Below are 24,344 nucleotides of genomic sequence, written 5' to 3'. Positions count from 1 at the left end.
AGCAACGGAAAACCGAAAGGGAACCAGCTGCCAGCAGGATGTCGATAAAACGTAACCTTCATCACTATCAAAATACACGTGCATTGCGATATTTTGGAATTCCAGTGGTCTGTTCGCGTTTCATTCGATTGTTGCTAAGAATAGTCAATGAATTCGTTCTCGTATTCCTTTATTTTCAGAAAATTAGAAAATCTATTTCTCGCCGAATACGATAAAAGCGAAACGTTATAAGAAGATATGAAAAAAAAAAGAATAAATTTATAAAGAGTAGAAGTTACAACCCTTTTACCCTTCGAAAAAATTCCACCGCGTTATTGTATCCCTTACAATTCCTCTAAATAAAATCTCTTAGTATTTGCAAACAAAGCCAACGTCACCAGGACTATTACACCGTCATATTAAACCTTACGCACGAACAAACCTTACAAATATATAATTTGAACACTGATGGAACTACGATTCAAACAAAAAACACTCAATCTAACCCGTTATGTCCAACAACTTCCTACGTACCCATAACTTCTCATAATTCTCCTCCTAACCTTCTTCTTCGAGTACCGCTACACCACCTTAAAATCAAACCGAAACCTCGACCCAACCTCTCTCCATCCTCTAAGCAACCATCTTGAAAAAGCTGGCGAGCAAGAGGTCTGCTCAATTCTCGCGATGTAATTAACAATTAGCGAGGATCCTCGGCTCCGGGACCGGGGCTAATTGTGGCAATTACAGCTGGTTCCCGGCGAACTTCCTGCGATCAGCAACGATAACGTCGACAATGTTGACCCCGGGTACAACGTTGTGGGCGGGTTGAAGACGCGTTCGCAGTCGCCGATCGCACGTTCGCCGACACTTGAACTCCTGACACGCGACAATTAAATCATCCACTCGTTGCTAGTCCGTCTCGTCTCGCTTTCAGGGCGCCACGCGGGATGACCAATTGAGCGTAGGCCGCGACCAATCGTCTCCGTTGTCCGCGTTCGCCGGGTTTTCACCAAGCGGACGAGGGAAACCGACAAGAATTCGACCGACTTCCGGCGATTATCGCTGAATCAGCCTGCAGTGGCCTCGGACAGACGGACGGACACGTGGCTCGCGAACTTTTAATTGGGACCTGGCTGCCAGCAAGAACTTTCAAGAGTTTGAAGCGTAGGGGGTGAGAATTTCGACGAACGAGACGGTTTCAGCGAGTTTTTAAGGGAAGAAGGTGCGTACTTAACGAAGCATCCGGGTGAACAGAGAAGCGGAGGAAGGTAAATTTACGGTTGAAGCATGGTTGATCTTCATGTTGGGTTGCTTTGGCGGACTGTTTTTGTTCTCAGTTAACTTGAGTGATTTCGGGAAATTTCTCTGCTACTGAAGCGAAATTGCGCGTTACTCTTTCTTCCAGCTTTCATCCTTTCTCGTCTACGTTGCTCTGCGATTTGTGTATATCGATTTATTTCATTATTCCGTATATAGGAAGGGTGGGGTATAGGGTAGAAAGAAATTTGTCTACTTCAAAAGCGAAATTAGGGGGAGTTGTTCCTTTCTCGGGCATTCGCTTTTTCTCGTTTATGTTGCTTTATAATTTGTCTATATTGGTGTGTTTTATTAACCTGTACGTTCGTAGTGTTTTGTAATAAGCTTGTTACAGATTTTTGACTGATTTTCTTGCTTTAGCGAATTTTTCTTTCTCTGCGTTTAACGAGGGTAGAAAAGGTTCTTCTCTCGTATATGTTGCTTGCTGTACGAAAAATTAGTAGGTCGTTCAGTGAAGTAGAATTCTAACGGGCTATGTTCATTTAAAAAATTGAGGTTGGTCCCAATATATTCTGGTCTAAAAAGTAGAATTTCCTAATCTTTCATCTCGTTAGTAGACCGTTTGTTCTAATGCCTCGTTTTAGACGCACGCATGCAGAAAATCTGAAGGTTTCTCCGCGATAATATCGCTTTTCCTGTATAATATGGAAAATCGTACGATGATCTCTAGCTACTTCGACTCGCAGTATGCGCACCTTGATTTTTTAATCTGATAAAATGAATAATTCATCATAACCACGTACCATACGTAGATACAATAAATCTACTTGTGCTTCTGCGCTCGCGGTATCTTCAAAACATCTACAAAACTGGTATTCTCAACTGCATAATTACTCCTTTTCTCTGATATCATAATTACGAATTCAAGTTGAAACTTCTTAGAAATTTCAAGTTGTACTTCGTATTAGATAAGCGAGATTTAATACGAAAGAAGTAATTTAAGTCGTCTTAAAATTCAGAATAAACGAAATAGCATTAACAGAGGAGGAAGATAAAAAAATAGGAAATAACCCCTAAACCCAATGTATCAATATATCTGAAATAATTTCCACATTTAGAGATACAAGCGTCTGCGTATTTTATAATATCACTTTAATCCTCTGACATCTATCCATCTACAATAATTTCAACATTTCAAAGTATAAAAGCTTGCCTAAAACATTTCTTAAATTCAAAGATGTACGAATCTAAACGATAATTTTTTAATCCAAAGTAATTTCTAAATTCAAAAATATACCAGAAGCCTATGCAAGGTGTATTTTCAATTTAAAACTTTACGAAGCTATATCTTTCGTATCACCCAATTTAATAGAATTACTGCGGCTGAGATAACAATGCACTACACTTGTTTCCAAGCAACTGCTATACACGTCGAACAAACAAAAAGAGAGTGCTAGAGAAGCTGATCGAGAACACTGAGCGCGACTGTTCAAAAAACCGCCACCGTTCAATTCCCGTTTGGCAGCGCGGACGATTTCGATTTGCGGTTTCGCAACATTTGTTCCATTAAAGTCTAGAGTCGGTGCGGTGTTCCCTGGAGTAATATGCGTCTCGAGCGAAGGGCTGGAAAGGGACATCCCTTAAAAAAGTCAGCCTCGAACCGAGGGCTGAAAGGACCATTGTCCCCGCGGTAACTAACTTTGCTCAGAAAAATGACTCATCCCTGCCGGACGATAAGACGAGAACGAGATCAAACAGATGGGATTGAAAGATAAATTTAACGTTTGAGCGCGAAAAAATGGTCGAGGAATAAAATTAGATTTTGATCCTCTACAAACGTTTAATAATAGGTCAGATTTATGGAAGAATCTTTGGTGAGACTTTAGGAGTGTAGGTTAAGACGTTTCATTGAATTCATTTAATTTTATTCCACGAGATAGAAGAATCGAAGGGTAAAAAGGGAATTAGACTCTTTTACCGATGAACTGAAGCTTTGTTATTGGCGAACGGAATAAAGTATCGAAGTTAGTCTTCCCTGTCTCGGTGAAGTTGTTTTCCGATGTTCTTAATTCTTTCCTTCCACTTCTCAATTTAACAAACACATATTCACAATGACACAAGTCGGCGTACTTCCGTAACTCTATTAATCTTCTGAAGATTTGCATCTCTGTTAATCTTCAGAAAGATTAGCAAAGAGAAAAATTACTGAAACTGGTAAAGCGAACGGACAAGCAAAATCGATACGATTTTAACGGTATTAAAGTACGATAACTTAATTGAAAATCGATAACGAAAGATAGACAGTATTTATAAAACAAGCAAATAAATTACCAAGACTCTTTTCCTATAATGCTTTCTGTATTCAAATGAAATTATCGCCACGATCCGTTGCAAGGTTGCGGAAAGAATTATTTTCCTTCGACGACAGTGACCGTTCGCTAACACAGATTTATCGAGGAACAAGTGCAACGATATTGAAGAATTGATAGGAAGAAACCCAGAAGCTGCAAGGCGAACGCTCTCGAGTTGAAAAATGGCTTCAGCGCCTCGATGTCTCAACGTTTGTTCCATTAAAAGAACGACGAACGCTCCCGGGTGCAGTAGAGCATCCACGGAGAAAAAGGAAGCCTTAAAGAGGCAACCTCGATAAATCTCGACGAGGGGTTCTTCGTAGCAGAACCGAGAGATTCAAGATGACGACGCGAGCAAAGTGCATTGTCGGTGAAAAAGCTCGCGATCGAATGGACCACGTCCCCTTTGTCTTCCTGTCGACGACAGATTCTATTTCTTTCAGGCTATTCCTAGCAAAGTTCACGCATTTGTTACGCTATTATTTACAACGTAACGCCGTTTGTTTGAAACAGTTTGGTGTCTTCGACGAAGATTTCATTAACTGTGATTTTCCATTCAAATAATAGGAATTCATATTCGTAGAAAAAATTGGCGAGAGATGAGTTAACTGGACGTTAACTAAAATGGAATTCCAATAAATTTCATTGCAGTGAAAAATCTTCAATTTGGGATTATTTTCTTTTAACGTTATCGATATTAATGTATCTTTCTAATGGAATATTTTTGTGATTATCTAGAAAACGAACGAAATATTAGCAATCCTTAATGATCCTTTCTAATCAAATTTCTAGTGATCCTTTCATAACGACAAATTAAATCTTCTATTAGAAAAAATGAAGCTATCTTTCGCTATTTAGAAAAATAGGAAATTTATTAGTATAAAATTAATATCAAACGTGAATTTATTTTTCCAAAGAATTTCAACTTCTACGCTAGAATTTAAGAATGTAAAATCTCTAACACTTTGCGAATTCTATTTTCCAGAAACCAAATAACAATAATTTTCTTAAATGCTTCGGATATTTCTAATAAAATACTTTTATAACAGGATAATCATTGTAGAAAATTCGTTATTGAGATCGTTGCAGTGGACAGCTGGAGAGAATAAAAATATATTCCTGCGAGAGTCGATAGCCGAGAATCCACCCTTTAGTTGAAGAGTTCATCGAGAAAACGGGGGCTACTAATCGTTACCAAATGAACTGCTCGAAAGCTCTCCTGGCTCGTTCCTCGTTTCTTCTGGAAGCACTTCTATCGACGACAGATGTTCGAACGGAGCTACACTCCGCTCTTTAAGTCAACCGTCGAGCTATTTCGACGATGAAAATTTATTTTCGCGAAAGAAGGACGCGTTCAGGCGAAAGCAAGATTAAATGGGTGGCCTTTTGCCACTTCTTTTTTTCCTTTTCGACAATCCGAGAAACTTCTTTCTGTAGCAGATGTGCCATCGTCGATATTTTATGCAGTGAAACTAGTGAAGTATGTTGTTGATTCGAGAGAGAGAGAGAGAGAGAGAGAGAGAGAGAGAGAGAGAGAGAAATCAAGATAGAAGAAATAGGAAAATGTTATAAAGACGAGTTTGTAGTGTAGGAACTATCGAAATTGAAGATGAGGAGGAACAGTGGTTTGAATTACATTCTTTTGCTGACAGTCCACTCTCCACATTCCATTTCTTTTATTCCACGCTCCGCTTTGGAACGACCCTTCTGCTAAATCATTCACAATTGTTTTCATTAAATCGATTATTATAATACTACATATATTATTATGCGACAATTGTAGTCCAATTATAGGGCATATAACGTGGAAAAATGTCAGCTCTTCGTTTCACAAATCGAAAAAACTAAGAGAATCTTTAAAGCAATCTATGACGCGCCGCTGACATGGTAAATTTTCTTAAGTAAAATCCAACCAAACGACGACGAAGCGCGAGCTATCCCTAAAACAAAAAACCCTATTTCTCCGTCTTCTAAATCGAAAGAATCGAAAGAATCTTCGAAATAACTTGCAGCGATCCACGATTTTTCGTACTTGGCTAGTCAATCAAGAATCCGATAAATAATCCAGATGTGATAAAAATTCGTTTACATGGCAAGCCGTCCCAAACGATTTCACCTTCTGACTCCACGAACTCGAAAAATTTGCCTGAATCTCGAAGTAATCTGCAGCGAATCATTCATAATTTTCCATGCCTTGTAATCCAATAAAGATAATAATGCAACGGTGATAAAAGTTGAGTTACGCAACTCTGCAGTTCCGAAAAAGCTCTTGCACGTTGAATTCATCAACTCGAAGAAACATTTTCAAACCAACTCGAATCCAGTCCAAATGATCAGCGAACCCAAACATAGATCAAGATCGCGATGAAGGTGTACATCAAAAAGAAGTGAAACTACGAAGCATACGAAGCGCGTTTCAGGGTGGATGCGTCTCGTCTGGGTGAACTGACGAATTTCCACAGGAGCGTCGAGCACGTGCGTACGTTAGGCTCGTACGCATCCATTAAGTGGCCGCGACTTCCGGTACGCGCACCTCGTCGAACCTGCACGTGCTGTCTGGGGTGTTCACGCACCTTGCTTCCGCGAGCTCCAAACGCGTACAAGTACTCTGCGGCTATCCTTGCTTGGATATCGTGTAATTCCTCTCATACTATTTCTCGCTTCGAGTCAGTTATTATATCTTCTTCTTCAATTTTACGATCCTACGTATATAGTTGTGGTCTAGAGCATAGGAAAAGTGAAGTTTGTAAGAAGAACTGCAGCAAGAAGGTGGAGGATGGAAGGATCGCGAGATCGCATATATTTTCAGCTGTTAACTGAATCGTTCGGAAGTCACGCTGATTAACTCTATAAATAGATGTATTCAGAGACGATTACAGACGTGATATTTTTTTAATATTCATTTTATTTTTAATATTCACTGACCGTGGAAGATACAATTACTTACGCAACTCTCTTGTGGGGAATTTTATGGACATAAATCGTCTGATTTTCAAGACACTCAGTGCTAACTGTATTATATTATAATATATTATTATACTTAGATGTTACATTTAAATTTTATAGATACATATAGATATATTATATTCTTTTAATTTTATTACATAGTATAATATAATTTATATTTATAAGTATATTATAATTTTTAAGGTTTGCAATAAAACGGCTAGTAAAATGAAGAACTTCGTAAGAAATGGAGTTCATCTCTTCGGATCAATTTGACTGCTGACGAGCTAAATAGAGAAATTTTTTGAATGTACATCTCTTAAATACAGAAGAAGAGTGTGAAATGTACGTAGATCTATCGTAGCAACACAAGCTCGATTAACAAAGGATTCCTGGCGCTTGATATTAAGAATAACTGAATAAGGTTCAGCACTGAAAATATTTCTCTAAATGCAAGATAAAAGGGAACAGGAAGAACGAAAAAGCTAGTAGATTGCTCGTGGAAATCTCTTTCACGATAGCGTTCAGGTACACTACATCGATGACGCGAGCTTCCGGTCTATGATACAGTCTCATTTCCGTCCTCCGTATCTGCTTTGCAGGAAGTTCGAAAAACTGCCAAATACCTGACCGATAAAAGACATACGACACAGAAATCTTCGAAACTGGATCATAACCAACTTCCCAAACCACTTCAACCTGAAAACTTGACATCACAGACGTGGAGGCTTCAAAACTTCAAGTTCAAAAACTTATTAAGTATACAGGAACTCGACTGGTTTCTAACTGGGTAGGAGGCAAATGCAGTTTTCTTGAAAAACGAAGCCTCCAACATAATATTTCACTTCTCGAGTTTCGTCTTATCTTCAGCCACAGAAGATTTCCCCTGATCACACTTATATAATGAATTTTAATCCACTGTATATATATCTATGAGATTCAACATGCTGTTATCGAAGAACGAAACCATTTTAGTTAACCAATATCGAAGGCCTCTCTCTAATTTTCTTTAGTATCCAAGTAACATTAATTATTGTTCAAACTTACTATTTGTATTACGATTACGCGAAGTTCAATTTTATCAAACACAAAACAGTATGCATGAACCATTCAAAGCTCTATGAATTATTCCCAACATCTCTCTTAAAATATCCTGATATCCTGATATCTCTCCTAAACCAAATCTCCAACAAACAGTCCAATCATTGGGCCCAATTTCCACGCACTCTCGCGCATCCACACGCATCCTCGTGTAAACCATCAGAGTCCACTAAACAGGCCAAAAGACAATACAAAGATAACACGCGAAAATAAGATTCTATTTGCCAAAGGCCTAAATCTAACCAGAATAGATAGCAGCCGAGTAGCGCCGTAAGGACAGCGCGCCTACGTGCGTAAAATCTACTCGCTCATCCTTATCTAAATCCGCGATGGAACGCTTGGCAACGCTTTAACGGACATGAATGAACTATTCTTGGAAGGATGAGGAGTCGAGGAGGATCCTTTAAAATGGGCGATCCTTTAAAATAGAAACGGTTCCAACCGATTAAACGGTCCTGCCAGCTGACAGGGCACGCGGAACCATTGGTAAACCGGTTTGCGAAACGCTTGTGGGAACAAAGACGGGTTCCATTTGCGATGCTGTGACGTCACAGGTTGAGCGGAAAGTGGGTGGATGGGTGTGAACGCACACAAACTAACCTGACCAGTCAGTGAGGACGGTCAGTGATCGGGCCGCTCGAGGAAGCTGGCTCCTCTTTGCCACGTGAGCGAAGATCTTCCACGACCAGACGACTATGGAGAGTGATCAACTTGTGAATAATCGTGGAAGTGAACTTCTTTCAGAATTTCACGTTTTCATACGTTTGTTGGTTGGCATTTAAATTTCAGAGAAATGCTTTCCAAAGATTATATCGTAGGTTTCCTGGTTGAAGGAGTCGATTCCCTGTTTGTTCGAGACTTTTGAAGCTTCCATCGTGGATCTTGGGTTCAGTTAATTGCGAGGAATAATTATTAAAATTTATTAATTGACCGATTATAGGGAAAAACAGGCTGAAGTCTTTTTTCCAGTTAAACAAGAGTTAGTTAACAAATATGTTGAGATATAGACGAAGATGAACCGTCTATGCGATCAAGGATCGAACAGTGAAAACCTCAAAGGTGTCGATTGAGTAAACAGAAAATCGAGTCCTGTTATCTAGCTCCTGAAATCTACGTTATAACGATGTCTCCTATAAACGAGAACCAGCTTCATATTATAGGCATGTATTAGGACACCTAGTGATATTTAGTACAAATTGCTCTTTACTACTTTCACATTCTACGTGTATTATTTGCGAACCTGATATGCATCATACAGTGGTTACGAAAAGTATTATCGCACACCCTTATTTTCCAGTGCAGTGGTTTTTTTTTTCCTCAGGTTTTACGTTTCATTTTCATAGCGTTAAAGTTTTAATCGGGTTAAGTAATCACACGAAAGTACTATATTATATGCCATAAGAAATTTAATATACTTGAACTTAATGAGTATATAAGTACTATAATAAATACAACGATGTGCCAATACTTTTTGTATTAACCGTATATGCCTCGCAATTAGAGTGCAGATTTTCATATATTCATGAGGAATATAATAATATAATAATACACACAATGTGCAAAGGTATGCAAAATATGCAAAGTTTGCGGCCAGTTACGGAATTTAGTAGATGAAACATTGGGTTCTGTTCCTTTATTTGGCTTTATAAAAATATGAATTTTTACTAATAACACGAAATACTAAATATTCTCAAGTCTTGGAATAAATGTAACAAATAAACAGGTGTCCCAATACTTACATACCAATCCACATTAGTCAATACAAATTCCTTTGAGAAACCGTTTTGCAAGACTATCCACGTAATCCACGCAAAACACGTCAAAGACTGCGACAAGAGTAACAGATCGATGGCAGGTTATTGTTCGATTGGATCGATTCTCTGGGCACTCGACTTACGCAACGATCGTTCGTTGTCCGAAGGAATTTCGTCACGAATCCATTCGACAGCTCACCGGTTCGACCTTAAACGGCACATGAGTCACGGTGGTTGTCGACGGCCTTTTTCTCCGTCTAGGAAGCGGCCGAGGACTGTTCGAGACACGTGTCGTTATCCTGGTGTGCGCCGCCATACCCGCGACTCTCTTTCCACCTGCGTTTCGCCGCGGAGCTGAGATCGCCAACTGAGAATCTCTGCCGCGGGAGGGCCGAGTGATTCACCGAGGCAAAAAGAACCAGAAAAACCGCGAACGAGTCAGGCAACGGAGGAACGGACGCGGAATAACCCGATGCGTATCCCGGGAACTCGAGGGAGAGAGGGAGAGAGAGAGAAAGAGAGAGAGAGAGGTTCTGATCAGAAACCTATGCTCCGAGTGTGAACTGTGCACCTCGGAATCCCTGTTTTTTGGAGATTCATACGTGAACTTTCTACTTTGGAAATGATCATTTTTTGGAAATTTTATTTTTATTGTGAAATATAATCATTTTTGGGGAATTTCATTATTATTAATCCGTGATTCGTGAAAGAAGTTTGTATTTTGTAAGCTCCGTGTTCTCTGTGATCCACGTATGTATGAAGTTTGGATCTTGGAAGTTTCCTCTTTTATCATTTGTGATTCGTGTACGAACTTTGTATCTTGGAAATTTTCCTTTTGTAACTTGTGACCTGTACGCGGACTTTGAAAACCTCCTTGTACCGTGTGTTGACCAAGTACTATAGCTTGGAAATGTTTTTGTGATTTGTGCGATTTTGTGAACCTTGAACTCTGAAAACATTCTGTGTGTTAAGTTTGTACCATGGAAATGTTTCTGTTTTCCAAATTTCCAGCTTTCTGTAATCTGAAAGTGACCCTTAAACTTTACATACTTCATGATCTATGTACAATCTGTACACTTTGAAATTTTCCATTTTTGTAATCTTCATCGATTGCGATCGATGCGATACATTTTGTGTTCCTACGTATTAAAATGAGGGAATTCTTGGCTCTCCATATTTTCACGTTTAAAAAATAATCGAATATAACTTTCCGCCTTTCCTAACTTGATCTCAAAGTGAGAATTGATATTTATGAATAATAATTAGTTTTATTTGGAAGTAATGCTTGGACAAGGCATTAGGGGATCAAGATTGCGGTTTAAGAAGAGGCTGTCATCGTTTCGTGGCACGTCTAAAAGGTTCACAGAGAACGATCTTGCTGGTCATTGTCTGAGAAGAGTGGTGGTTGAAGTTTGTTACGTTCGCGGGAATGGCCTTCGTGATGTTGCTTTTTTGGAACGTCAGGTATAATAACGAACTAAGGAAGGAAAAACTGTGATGATTTACAAAAAGCTACGATTTAGATGTCTTGTAGGATACTACGTGAGATAAAGTTTTATAGATAGTGAAGGAGAATCATGCTTGAATAGAACGAAGCTTGGAAAGTAGACAGTATTGGCTGTAATTGCCTTTTTTCTTGTTTTAAGACTATTTTGTTTAAAATAACTGACGACCCCGAGAAAATTTTAACAGAGACATAAACTACAATAAAGATATAACAATAATAAATTATATACATTATAACAGTAACAAATTTTAAAGTCATAAAGAAGTCAAAACATAAACTGTAACAAACTCTTAAAATTACATAATTCACAATAAACATAATATACACGTATCACGAAAAATAGTTAATAACAAGGTATGTAACAAACCAAATAACAAAAATCAAAGATTAACTCACAATCGCGCAACTTTCGCTTGAAAGCACAATTTTTCACAAAACAATCGCACCCCTATGCTGCGTATCAGTCTAACTTGAACAAATCTGATTCGCTTTCCGCTTTCTCAAATCTGCTTCATTTTTCTTCATTTTTTCCCAGCGAACAAAAATTTCCCTTCTTCCTTCGCCGGTCGATTTGGCATTTCTCTTTGAATCTACGCGATTCCTCTATTCAGGCAGAATCGAAACTGGCAGATCGAAAGTAAGCTCGTTCCACGAGTTTATTGTCCGAATAATGACCGTGCCTTGCGATTCGAGATCCGAGAGAGGAAGCCTCGCCATTTCGATGCAACGTGAGCTCAGGTAAAAAGCCAGCGCCGAAAGTTTTAAAGGCTCGTCAGCTGTTCGAATGGCTGTACGCTCGTTTCTCTGCGAGAAGCTTCTTCTCCTTTTCTATCGAGCAACAGCAGGGGCTAGAAGAAACGAGGAAGGGTGGCGAGAGATATAAACGCACGAGGGTTGACCGAGCACAGCTGCTACCCTAGAAGAATGATCGAGCCGTATGCGAATTCTGTCAGACGATCGCGCTTCTTGCTTTTCGAACGAAGACGCCGCCTGTGCAGCCATTAAAGTCACCGAGCCAGACGTAGGGTTCTGCCTCGTTGAATTATTTTTTGGAATTTTCGCTGGCTAAATTCTTCTTCCATTTTCAGATTTATTGGCGCAGGATGAAAGGCAGACTTTTTGTAAATGGAAATGTCTGGATGGATGTGGACTTTTTTCTACGAATTCTGTTGAGATATATATTTTTCTTTTTCTTTTTTTTCTTCTTTTGGTGAAATTTATGGTTCTAGTTGATATGAAAGAAATATCTTTTTGAGATTAAGTTTTAAGGAGCATCTAATTGTTAATTTTGAGGAGACATATTTGTTTGAGTTGCTTTTATATGATACAAGGTTCTTTTGATAGTCAAAGTTTCAAGCAAATTATAAATCTCTTTTGTACTATTAAAGAGTTTCTAATATTAGATAATTCAATTATGTCATACGTATTTTCAATATAATTGAAATTCGCTATTGTTTCTTCGTATCGTTCCTTTGGGTGGATATTTACTGCAGTTGTTTTAAATCTCGTATAAAGATATACTTTTTAAATCGAAGTTGCAACGAGATTTGGGCTTTTCTTTCTACGAATCGTCGAGCAAATGTTTCTCTTTTTTTTTTAATTATAACCTAAGGGCAAGTTCCTTAAACTAGGTAACTGAAAATTGGAATTAATTTAACACCAGGATAGTAACTAAGTTAAATATATAGCACCAAGTTGTCGCTATACGCGAAGTACATGAACTATAAAAATTCAGAACCTGATGCCAACTTCTACAGCTTCAGGCAGCGTAAATAAAAGAGCAAGTTTCGTTCTTCGAAGTGAAGGTGTAGAATCTTCCCAAGAGAAGTGGAAGCAAAAAACCTGAGTTTGTTCGGTGATGAAGCAGAAAACAAAACAGATTTTTTATACGAACAAGAGAAAGAGAGACAGAGAGAAAGGGAGGAAAATAAAAACACGAGGGAGAGCAATGTTTTATGGGCTGCACGTGTATTGTCTGTCCGATAGAAAATGTTTAAAGGAATACGGTTCAAAGACCTCCCACAAAGTGTCGCGCAAAAAGGTGCGCACGTAGCGTTGGTCTCTTGAATCTCTTCCATTAAAGAAAATTCGACACGTAAAAGCGGAAGGCTAAGCACGGGAAAGAGCGAAAAAGATGAAAAATAGAACAGTTGGGTCTTTCAGCCCCGGTCGTAAACCCGAAGATCATTAAATTTGAAGATTTCTCGCGCCGAGTTTTCTCTCTTTCAACGCCCCTCAAAACTAAGCTCGTTTCAATGATGTAAACTCCATGACGTAAACTTCCTTTATTATATTTTCAAAAAAAAAAAAAAAGAAAAAAAATAGGAAATTGGTATTCTTATTTCGTTATTTAATTGTTAGGCAAAACGAAGATTTTTTTTTGTTATTTAACAGAGATGAATAACGAAGGACAAATAATTCGAGGAGAAAGAGAATCTTTTCTATGACATTTGCAAAAAGATTGAGAATCGATGATAATTTAGTTGTTCTATTGTTCAATCCTTTTTTACTATTTTATGTGTGATAAAAATGAATATTCTGAATGGAAAATAAACGTCTGTTTTGCGATGGTTATAAATATAAGTGGATCGAAATCTTTTATCGTATAGAAAAATGTCTCGGTGCAAGGAGTTAAAAAACACTGATTCGGAGGTCGAAGGATCGTCGAGGAAACAGCTCTAGATTTCGATCGATTGATTACAATGGACTGTTGTGAATGAGCATCGACGTAGAAGAAAGGGGGCATTGTAGAACAGAACCATAACGCATCGTCGTAACATTTCCCATTCCTTAAGCAGTAAATCAGAAATCTAGTTTCACAATTCGGTATCTGAAATAGGTACTACACTTTCTACAAATCCATTTAACATTCGAAGGAAAAAATGCCATGAAATCACTCTACAAGTGTTACGAAATTCCTAAAACCAATCCTAAACACAAGCTTCTGTATAATTCGAAAAACCACTCCTTCTTAGAATCCTACTTATTCCATTAACAAATTAAAAATACTTAATCTTAATTCCCGTTACAATTATAACCGAAACTCGAACAATTCTAAACATTATCCACTTTTCTTCGATCCTAAAAACTACCCTTTCCTAGAATCCTACCCCAATTAACGTTCGAAAGAAAAAAGGGATCAAGACACCTCATCAGGGTGGAGAAATTTCTACAATTCCAATTTTAAACACCGGCGACTTGTCCGTAATCCGAAAAAAACCACACCTTTCTAGAATCCTATCTACCCCGTTAACACGCCAACCTAAAAGGCCGAATCTTAATTTCTCCGTCAATCGCAGCGGAAACCCAAACAACTTGCGAGCCGTCTAGCAGCCTGCGCGCAATTCCGCGACCCAGAGAACTCGCAAAGAAAAACAGAAGGAGAGAGAGAAAGCGAGGAAGAGGAAGAAGAACCGGATGCGCGCAAGTTCGCGAGCAGTGAGGACGCGGTTGGCGAGATTTCTCGAATAATCTGCGATTATTCAGACGGCCGCGACCCAGACTCCGACAGGGCCTTTTTGTCCTTGCAGCGTGCATTGTCGCATCTGAAATTCGTGAAAGATTCGGTGGCTCGCGGGGGAGCGACGTCTGGCTGGCTGATGGAAGACAAAAGTCGGCCGAGAGGCGAAAAAAAAAAACAGAGAAGAAAGAAGAAGAAAGAGAGGCAGCTAGTGGGTGGTGGAGGAGAGTTTCCACTTGGCGAAAGCTGTCGCCGACAATGGCGAACGTTCTTAGAAAGAGGCTCGTCGCGCGGCCGGGAACAACAGATATCTGATGAGAACGGGGTGCACCGGGAAACGTTGAAGGGTGACGAGCGAAAAAAAAAAGAAAGAAAAGAAAGAAGAGGGGGCAGAACGAACGCGCGTCCTTCTTGCTTCTCCGTTCTTTTTGGAGGAGTTCGTTTCGTTTGTCTCCGTCGTTCTTGGCTGGCGAATCATCCATTGAGGAAAAGTCGGTCAACGAGGAACGTCGACGATACGGTTCCGTGACGGAGCCACCGTGTGACGAACTTCTGCAACGAGACTAGAAAATAACCGGGATGACGACCACGCCTGGAGGATGCTCCCTTTGGTTCTCGCAGCCAGACGATTCTTTGAGGCTTCTCCCTTGGCTCGTGGACGTTTGTCGAAGGGCTGTTTAATCGCGAAGGGGTTGCAAAGAGAAGGTTTGACGGTTTGGAGGTTTGTTAGGGTGGAGAGTTTTGTAATTGTGATATTTAGAAGAGGGGAAAGTTGGATGCGGTGTTACAGTAATCCGTGAGTTCGCAGAGTCGTGTAATTGAGATGTTACGGTTGGAAGAAAAGTTGGAAAATAGGAGGCTACATTCTCGACAATTTATTATATTTGTCTTATTGTATATGTATGTATTATATCGTATATCTGTGAGTTATGTTGAAAACACACAACATAGATATTCACACGAAAGAAGAGTGGGAATATGTCGAAAATTTTAAAGAGATTATTCATGATTCAATATACCAGGTGCTTCATTTTTGAGACAGAAATATAGAAACAAATGTACATGTCATTTTATGCAAATACTAGAACCTAATACTAGATCCGTTAAGTGATTTGTTTCTGGGGAATTGGATATCGATCGACTTACGTAACGAAATTAAGAATTTTATAAAAAGTATGCCTAGAATTTATCAGTCCATCTTGGAAAGGCTCGTTTTTAAACAACACGTAGAAAATACCAAACGATATCGATCGAAACGAGTATTATTTCGAACGGGATCCGAATTAAACGTTGAAGCGAGGAAAAAGGGGTAAAACGAGGGCTCGAAGCCCGAATCCCTTTGGTTTTGTCTCTCATCAGAACTGGCAAATCACCCATTGAGCAAAAAGTCGGTCAACGACGAACGGTAGCCGCAACGATACAAATCCACCCCCGTTGACAGAGTCGCGGATAAGCGCGGTATCAGGCCGTTGTTCGCTGGAAAACGACGGAAACGAGGGAATGAACGGGGGGTTTGTGCGCGAAAATAACGGAGGAAATGACGACTTCAGCCGGAGGACTTCTCTTTCAACGACCTACTTCCATTGTGTCGCAGCAGTCCTGCTTCTGCTCCAACGGAAGGAGAACCACCGTAATGGAATATTAATATTGGGGTTGTTGAGGAACTTCTGTCCCTGGGGTGCGCTTCGTACAGAAAAGCAGCAGATTTCCAAGCAGTTTGTTATCTACTATAGAATTTTGGTTGGCGACTTTACGGCGGCTATTTCATATTTTCGAAGAAGAACTCCCTGGAGAAATTTGAAAAATTATTAACACGAATCATATTTTCTTCTTATACTTTCTTCAAAAGTGGAGAAGGTTAAAAGACCATTTAACCCGACGAGAATATTAGCAATTTTTCTAAAAATACGTACAATTTAAAGTTCATAATCTACATAGAAGATGTTGAGTTTATTGAAGACGAAACATATCCTGAGAATTTTGAGAGTGTGCGCGTACAATTATCGTCCTGATGAATTTTTTGAAAAGAAATGTATGTAATTAAATATGCATTGAAGAAACGAATGCAGAGGTAGTACAACGTTTATAATACAGTCACATCGAATTGCATCTAATCTGACCGGAAGAAAAAAATGTATCCATAAATTCGAATCCTCCGGAAGAATTAACAATACGTAACATTTTCGTTCACGTGATTATTGATAAAATATAAAACGACTTCCAAACGGAAGAAAACGAATGTTACCTGTTGTCGACAAAAAGTCCAAAACCTGACCATCGACTTTTTCTCCAAGAAGAAAAAGAGGAGCGAAACACATTCGATATCCAGGTAGATGATGATATTAATAAAACATTCATCCTTCGTCTCATTAGCGGATAGAACATTTCCAGCGAGCTAGCATATAGGTTATCGGATTTTCCGGGAATAACCGACAATCTTTAACGTCCTCGAGAGGCGAAAGTGGATCGTGCAAGTTGCTAAGAATATTCGATTCGCTCTATTCAATGCTCCTTGGTGACGATATCCCGGTGTTCTTCCCCTTTCGATATCATTGAATGCGCGATCACGACGTGTCCCTGAGCTGAACTCGAAATTAGGAAAGGGAAAGTGGAAGGATGAGAATAGAAGACTCGTATTCCTGTTATAAAGCTTGCATCGGATGACCGACTTCGATTTTCCATTACAGTCTCGCGGTTAAAGGATATCAGATGAAACTGTGGCCGAGGATATCGAACTTGGTCACGATTTATTAACCATCTGCATATAGTGAAATTAGGTTATGTACAGTGGCTACAAATATTATCTGTACACGCTATTATTTTCCAATGAAAGCGTTCTCTTGTCAGGTTGCACGTTTCGTTTTTAAACTATCAAACTTTTAGTGTTAAATTTTTCTAGTCGTACGAACGTACAGTCGACTGATATGAAACTTAATCTACTTGAACTTGATTGATTAATATCTAAACGCCGTGACAAGTATAACGACGTACAAATACTTTTCCTGCATATCGAGATTTAAATCTTTTATCGTTCCAGGTTTCTAGAGTCGTTTGATTTATTTGATACGATCATCTTATTTATTTACTGGGCTCGATAAAATGATGTAACGAAACAGATCGAGCACCGGATGAATTTTGTAAAGTTTAGAATACTGTCAAACACAATCGTAGGAATCGTACAGTCACAAGTGTGTACAAGTAAATGAAAATGACTGAAGAATCGTGACAGGGCTAATCTAATAGTAAGTAAACGCGTAGTTGGCGGCACGCCGCTGCGTCACAGGCGTTTTTATTTTATCTCGAGGAACCTTTCACTTCGACGCTACGTGGGAAAACAGCGATTAAAAATAAAGGAAGCAGCGGGAGCGCTAACGATCCTGTAGGAAAGGTTCCTCGGAGCCCTGCAGCCTTCTAACGACCTTCCGAGGCATCATCATCAAGGGCCGAGTTAAATTATTCATTTGTCCTGAGAGATAGAGTACGCTTATTAAGCATTGCTTTAGCATTTTATTTGGATCACCTATGATACTTAATTAAATATTCTATTTTTGTACTATATCCAGGTGAAAACTATTTCAATTTTTACATTAGATTCTTGGCGTGATTGAAATTGCCATTTACCATTTATAGAATAATTTTCAATTAATTTTCCACGCAGAACATTAGAACTGATAAATGCCACAATTCTGAGAAATATTAAAACTAAAAGCTACCGCACACTAGGTTTACTTTCTTAATTAATTTTAATTTGTTAAAGAAATTGAAAAGAATAGAACAGAGACCAAAGGTCGCGAAATATGGTGGAAAATTTATTTGAAATATGACAAGAGCGTCGACAAAGGACTTCGCGAAAGTGGTTTTAATCTGTGTCAAACGGAAAGTTACATTTTATCTGGAGATCGTGTTTCCTTCGAGATGCTCCGACTAACTGAACTTGCGATACACTCGGAACCAGGTCACGGTTATTTTATTAAGATGTTTCTTCAATAAAGTTATTTCTAAAATACCTCTATAAATCATTCTCTATCGAAATTCCTTACCAGGAAAGTTTATTCGAACATTCACTTAAAATCAGTTTTTATCCGATTCTAAGTATCGTATTATAAAACGAAATTTCACGAATTAAGGAAGCAGATATTCCCAAGTGTACGATGAATCGCCTAAAAAGACATAACGTAGACGTAGACAAGCATAAATTCATATTAGCCGATGATTAATAAAAAATCCCAAAGATATTCTACCTCGAAGCTTCTGTGGAATCGAGAAGGAAAAAGAGCAAGATAAAGGGTGACGTATAATAAGAATTAGTAGATACATCGTAGTTATTTCTATTTCAATAAGAATGAATACTAAAACATCGTTAAAACATCTACCAAGATAAAAGATCGAGAAAACTCGTTTCGATGAATTTGGTAGTTTCAATATAACCATTAACCTCGTCATAGAACAGTATCTACTATTGCCATCCTGCGATAATCCACGATATAACGAGGTAGTAAAATGTGTCGATGTTCACAGCAATCGTTAAACCGCGGCTATTTATGCAAATTCGTATTGCTACGAAAACAAGTAAAAATTGCATTCGCTGTTACAACGAATAGCTATATGCTATCGATATTTTACACATTTTCCCTTATCGCGTGTATTTAAAAAATACCAATTAATTTGCGAATCTATGGGAATTAACGGAATTAATTTTCTAACGTGCTCGATATGCTACACTGCAATAGTTTGTTAGCTTCGATATCTCAAGCTTCGCCATCGTGCAACAATTTCTCGAAAAATCACACCTCAAGATCCTTGCTTGTTAGTCAGCGAGAAACAACTCGATGTCAATAGACGATCGGTGTACGGTATTTCCAGCGACTGCAGCACAGCTTTGTATGTACGCTACTTTAGACGCGTGAGAGCCACGACGTAGGTACTGTTACAACGTCAATGTGCTCCTGTTCCGTGTGACAAAAGCGCTGGCCACCCCTTGTCCAGGCGAACGAGCCGGGACCGGTTCCATAAGGAAATTACCAGCAGCTTAATTTCACGAGACGAATACGGGTGTGCGAGTTATGTCAACGTTGCTTACAGGCAGGGTGATGTATGGGTCTCGAGTGAGCATATTTTCACCGTGTAATGGGTCAACACGGCTATCTTCGAGGGAGCCACCAAAGCGATTTTCTGTACATTTCGAAGAGTTGACGAGATGTAGGTAAGCAGAGTAAGCAAAGAGGGCAAGTTTTCAGAATTCGCGAATGATTATCGAGCATGTCGAAACAGGGCCGAGGCGCACACAAAGAAACAGCGAGTAAAAGTTGCGTGAATATAAAATTATTGGGAGATGTACATAAAGTAACACGTTTTACAATTATATGTTTACTAAGTTGTACGTTATAGAAGTCAGGGACTGAAAAGTGTTCACGATTCGACTAGAACGTGAAAATTTTTGGAAAAATTGGAAGCTGGGGAGGTAGTTGAAAAGAGAAATGGTTAAGGAAATTAAATTTTACTGCGCTATGGTCTTCTAAGGTTGCTCTGTTATTCTAATGCAAAGTTGTCAGTTTCTTTAGAGAAGTTTCCCAAAATTTGGAACATCCATGGACAATGAGAAATTTGCATGTGTTTCGAAACCAAGAGATAGACAGAAGGCAACAGAAGCACAAAGCTGTCCTTTCTTCAAAGAGAAAAATAGATATTCTGTGTTCTATATGATATTACGTTAAAGAATTGTATAACTATAATTCCTTGGAAAAGTTTTCGAAGAATTCACTGATGCAAAGAAGCCAGCTGCGAAAATTCAAAGTGCGAGAGAAAATTTATGAACAAGTTGCAGCAACCAGGTTTATTGACCTTTTGTTACTACTCGCTGATATACCACATATAGATATTCTTTAGATTTCATAATTAATAATCTCGTCATACGGTCTACCAATTGCAACACATCATGGGTAACGTAACAGAAAAGCCTACATTCAGGTTTTCGAACTACATTGAACTTAAAAACAAAATCTAAAAAGGATCCTCCAAAAATTCGTCGACCTATCAAACCCCCTAAAAAATCCACGATCTCGATAATCTCTCGCAATATTTCGTTCGACGAAAATGCGATAGACATCGGACTCGAAATCGTCGAAATTTCAAACACCCCGCAACTCGACGTGGTGTCACGTATATATAGCGCCTAGCAACCGCACAATCGCGAAGAGTGTTCGCTCGTTATCGCCGAATGCTCCGAACGAGCAAACGCCACCGAAGCAACAGACGACGACGAAAACTTTTGCCGAAGAAAAAGATAGAAATAGAAAATAAATAAATAAATAACGTGTGGAATAAAGGAAAAGTGAGGGTGTGGCTCACCTAGGCCCATTTTGCGTTTCAGTTTCTTCAACACCTTCATCTTGCTGCGCAGCGGTGCCAGTATGTTGCAGTCCCCGTTGTTGTTCTGCGGCTGCAGCTCGGCGGAGGGTTGCTTCCCGGCGGGGTGGTGGTGATGATGGTGCTGGTGGTGCGCGTGGTGCGTCTCGTGATGATGGTGGTGATGGCGGTGGTGGTGATGCTGCTGCTGTTGCACGCTCGCGCCGGGACTGGCGAGGTGGCTGCAGCAGTGACAGGGGTGGCTCTTGCTGCCCTTGACCGCGCACGACGCCCCCATAAATGTAGCCGTGGTGCTCTCGAGGTGACGAGAGCAACCGTGAGATCCCGGGGGTAGGGAGCGCCGATAGAGATGACGAAGACGATGACGACGACGATGACGACGACGATGACGACGACGATGACGAGATCAAGGTGGATGGAATCGCGCGGGGGCCGAACGAACACCGGCTGATTCTCACTGATCGCACATAGAGCACACTGTGATTATGGTCGCGGACTCTGTCCAACTAATAGAACAGTATGACCGTGTAAACAGTATATACGTATAAGGAAGATGAATATACGTAGAGATCGGTATATACGAATATTAGAAGAACGATAAGAGACTTGAATTTCTCTCGACACGCACTGAGTACATGTATGTACATATATGTATGTAAATATACGCGTGACGCGACGAGAAAGAAGAAAGAGAGAGAGAGGCGAATGTTTTCGTGTCAAAGGTTGAAGGATTCGACAACCGCGTGACACGAAGACGAGAAACGCAAGCAAAACGCGAATTATCAAACACTTGCGTGCCCCTCGAGCGGCCAGGGACGACTGACTGCTCGTCGACCGAGCGCCAGAGTATCGCCGAGCCGCGCGCGAGCCACCGACCAATCGCAGCCGCGTTATCCCCACCGTGCTAACGTCGACAGCGTCTACGTTTGGTGGGGAGAGTGGCACCTGGTGGACAGCTGCCCCTTACCTGGCCACGACACACCGGGCCACCCCGTGCGCCAACGCGGGGAAGCAGGGGTGGACTACTCGCTCGCTGCCTTTTCGATCCGAGAGGCGCGGGGTTGGAAATTCGAACTGGTCGCCGACTGCACGAGCATTGATCCTGCTAGACGCGATTACTTTTTTCCTCTCTGTGGCTGTGTGTGCTTCTACCCCGCACGGACAGACCGAGAGGAAGAGCATTTTCGAGCCGGACACCCGACCATCGCTTTCGGCTCAGACGGGCCGACACCGCTCCGGTATGGATTTTTTTCGCGAGTCGATGACTCGCGCGAGTTGGTACTCGCGCTGTCTGCGAGACGTCTCCCGGAAATTTGAAAATGGAAATTACGCGCGTATCTGGATCTTAGCCAGAGTCAGTGTGTATTAAATCTTACTTGTATGTATTACGTATGTATCATTGAACGTATTAAGTCACGCTTTCCACAGTTCAAGTGAGAGCAAATCAAAGCTGCAAAAAAGAAGTTATGTTACAATATCGACAAGATATGGATTTGATATCATTTCTATTCGATATTACGTTGAAAACTGGGTGATTTATAACGAGGAAAAATCTACCATTAGAAAGAATGAAAGATATGACACGGGAAACACAAAATGTTATTCTTTTTTAAACAAAGTGGATATACCCTGGCTGTGACTTCCGGACATTAAATTTGGCGTGTTAAAAAGATCCTATTGATCTTCGGTCATTTTTGTCAATGATTATTACTTCTTTACGCTCGATGACTTTTTAATGAAAATATGTATCGTAATCTCTTAAATAAAATCGTTCCTTCATTTTATTATCGTAGCTATTTGTCGATAACGCGCGTAAAACTTTGCTATATGTTAACTTTAAAAATAGATGTTTTTGTATTAATAAATATTTTTACCAGGTTACTCTCTACATTTTATGCACCAAAATATAGTATCTAACGACTGAACTTGTAGAACCATTAATTAATAATGAGCTACTTGAAACGACCACGCGACAACACCCACTCAGTAGATCTGCTATATTTCTACGCTAGCGATCAATGTTCAGCTGTGCCATCATTAGCACAGGCTTCCACCATTAACTAATATCTGATTTAATTTCTAAAACGTCGATGTTCCATCTTAAAATACGCATCAGCCGATGAATACTTCTATAATTTATAAATAACACTAGCGAATTAAATAATCGATCATTAAATAAACATTCCATCGTCGAAAAGAAAAATGGAATATACAAATTTCGTAATAAGGTCGCTTCTCTTAAACTTCCCAGTAACATCCGCTGGCTTTATAAATGCGATCGCATTAATAAAGTAGAACGAGACTTCCCGACGACGCAGCTAGTGCCAGATTCACGATTTTGCGTTAAGAATGATTCATAAGGGGCCGTAGATCGCAGATTTCCCAGCGACTCGCGGCCGTTGAATGAGTTCGATACAATTATTCGATTTAGTTATTCACGTTTCGACCATCCATCGCGAGCTCTGGAAGAGAAAATTGGAGCACGGTGATGCTGTGATACGTGAAACTTATGATCCGCCCCAGTGATACGGAAATATGTAAATAGAGTTGTAGGAGCATCATGGGTGAAGCATGGTCGGTATTCTGCGTTGAAAACGGTCCAAATGGCAGCGTTTGCGATCATGAATAATGCAGCTCGTACAGGAAGAGTGTGCACCGAGATATCGTAAGTAGAATTTAGAGTCCCTCGGAAAAACAGGACGCGAGTTCCACCGAGTGCAGCCGTATACGTGTTCGCCAAATTGTTCCTGATTAAACTCGTGGCCAAATAATGAGATCAATGCTTTTTATTATTCCTCTCTTAACGAGGAAATTAATTTATTTTCTTCTCTGCTTACGTAAAACTTTTTGCCATATGTGTTTTGTCGATGATCGATTTTTATCGTGGCCTGATGATTGAAGAGTTGAAGAGGGTTAATTATGTAAGGTTTCTTATTAAGATTAAGAAACGAGCTTTTCCGTTTTTGGCGCCTGTATCTTTTACTATTTAAATTCCACCATTCTGGGCGTAATTTTTTTTTAATTATTCCTCGGTTTATTCTTCGTTCCTTCTTAATTAAAGTTTCTTTACTAACAAAAATTTATATCCTCGATTGAACTAATTGTTTTTTAAATACAGGATACTTCTAGTATTCTGTAGAGAAGAACTTGTAAGTACTGGAATAAATATAGAAATTTATAAGAATAAAATATTGCGATTTTCTATCGTTTTCGAAGGCTTAACTTGTTATTTAAAGAACAATGACGCTATTCAAACGTAACATTTCTTTAGAAATGGGAGAAGATAGCGACCTTTGGTATCTCTTCTTATAATTAAATTAACACGATTCGCACTTGTCTCGAATCGGCGAGGCAATGAGCACACGAGCTGTTCGCCGTGACGGTCGAGGCTTGTTTTGGTTTGCCATTTCGAGTTACAGGATCAAAGTACAGACAACGGTAGAAATATCGTGTTTCCATGGGATTCGAGATCCATTTCTGGTCCCATGACAGAGTAATGATGATGACGTTAAGAAACACAAAAAAATTGACCGACAAACGAGCAAAACTTTCACCTGCACCGATAATTCCAAAGATAATTATCAGTGTATTTTATTCAACTTTTATTTTGTAAAACTTAC

General features: G+C 39.6%; 1 protein-coding gene across 2 annotated transcripts in view; it reads right to left on the bottom strand.

Moving 5' to 3' along the window:
• LOC117205549 (protein neuralized) overlaps positions 1–24,344 on the bottom strand; it is a 115,610-nt gene that overhangs the window by 37,907 nt on the left and 53,359 nt on the right. Inside the window, exon 1 of one of the 2 annotated variants that reach the window (XM_033444069.1) lies at positions 20,707–21,104. The exons of the other annotated variant lie outside the window; for it this stretch is intronic. Within the exon in view, the coding sequence (XP_033299960.1) occupies positions 20,707–21,001 (295 nt within the window). The 5' untranslated portion in view covers positions 21,002–21,104. Of the gene's footprint in view, positions 1–20,706; positions 21,105–24,344 lie in introns of those variants that run through there. 2 annotated transcript variants of the gene reach the window in all.

Source organism: Bombus bifarius, unplaced genomic scaffold, assembly GCF_011952205.1.
Source record: "Bombus bifarius isolate JDL3187 unplaced genomic scaffold, Bbif_JDL3187 scf7180000007992, whole genome shotgun sequence".
NCBI classification, from domain to species: domain Eukaryota; kingdom Metazoa; phylum Arthropoda; class Insecta; order Hymenoptera; family Apidae; genus Bombus; species Bombus bifarius.
The sequence above is the reverse complement of the archived record's forward strand: the minus strand, read 5'-3'. Positions and strand labels throughout refer to the sequence as shown.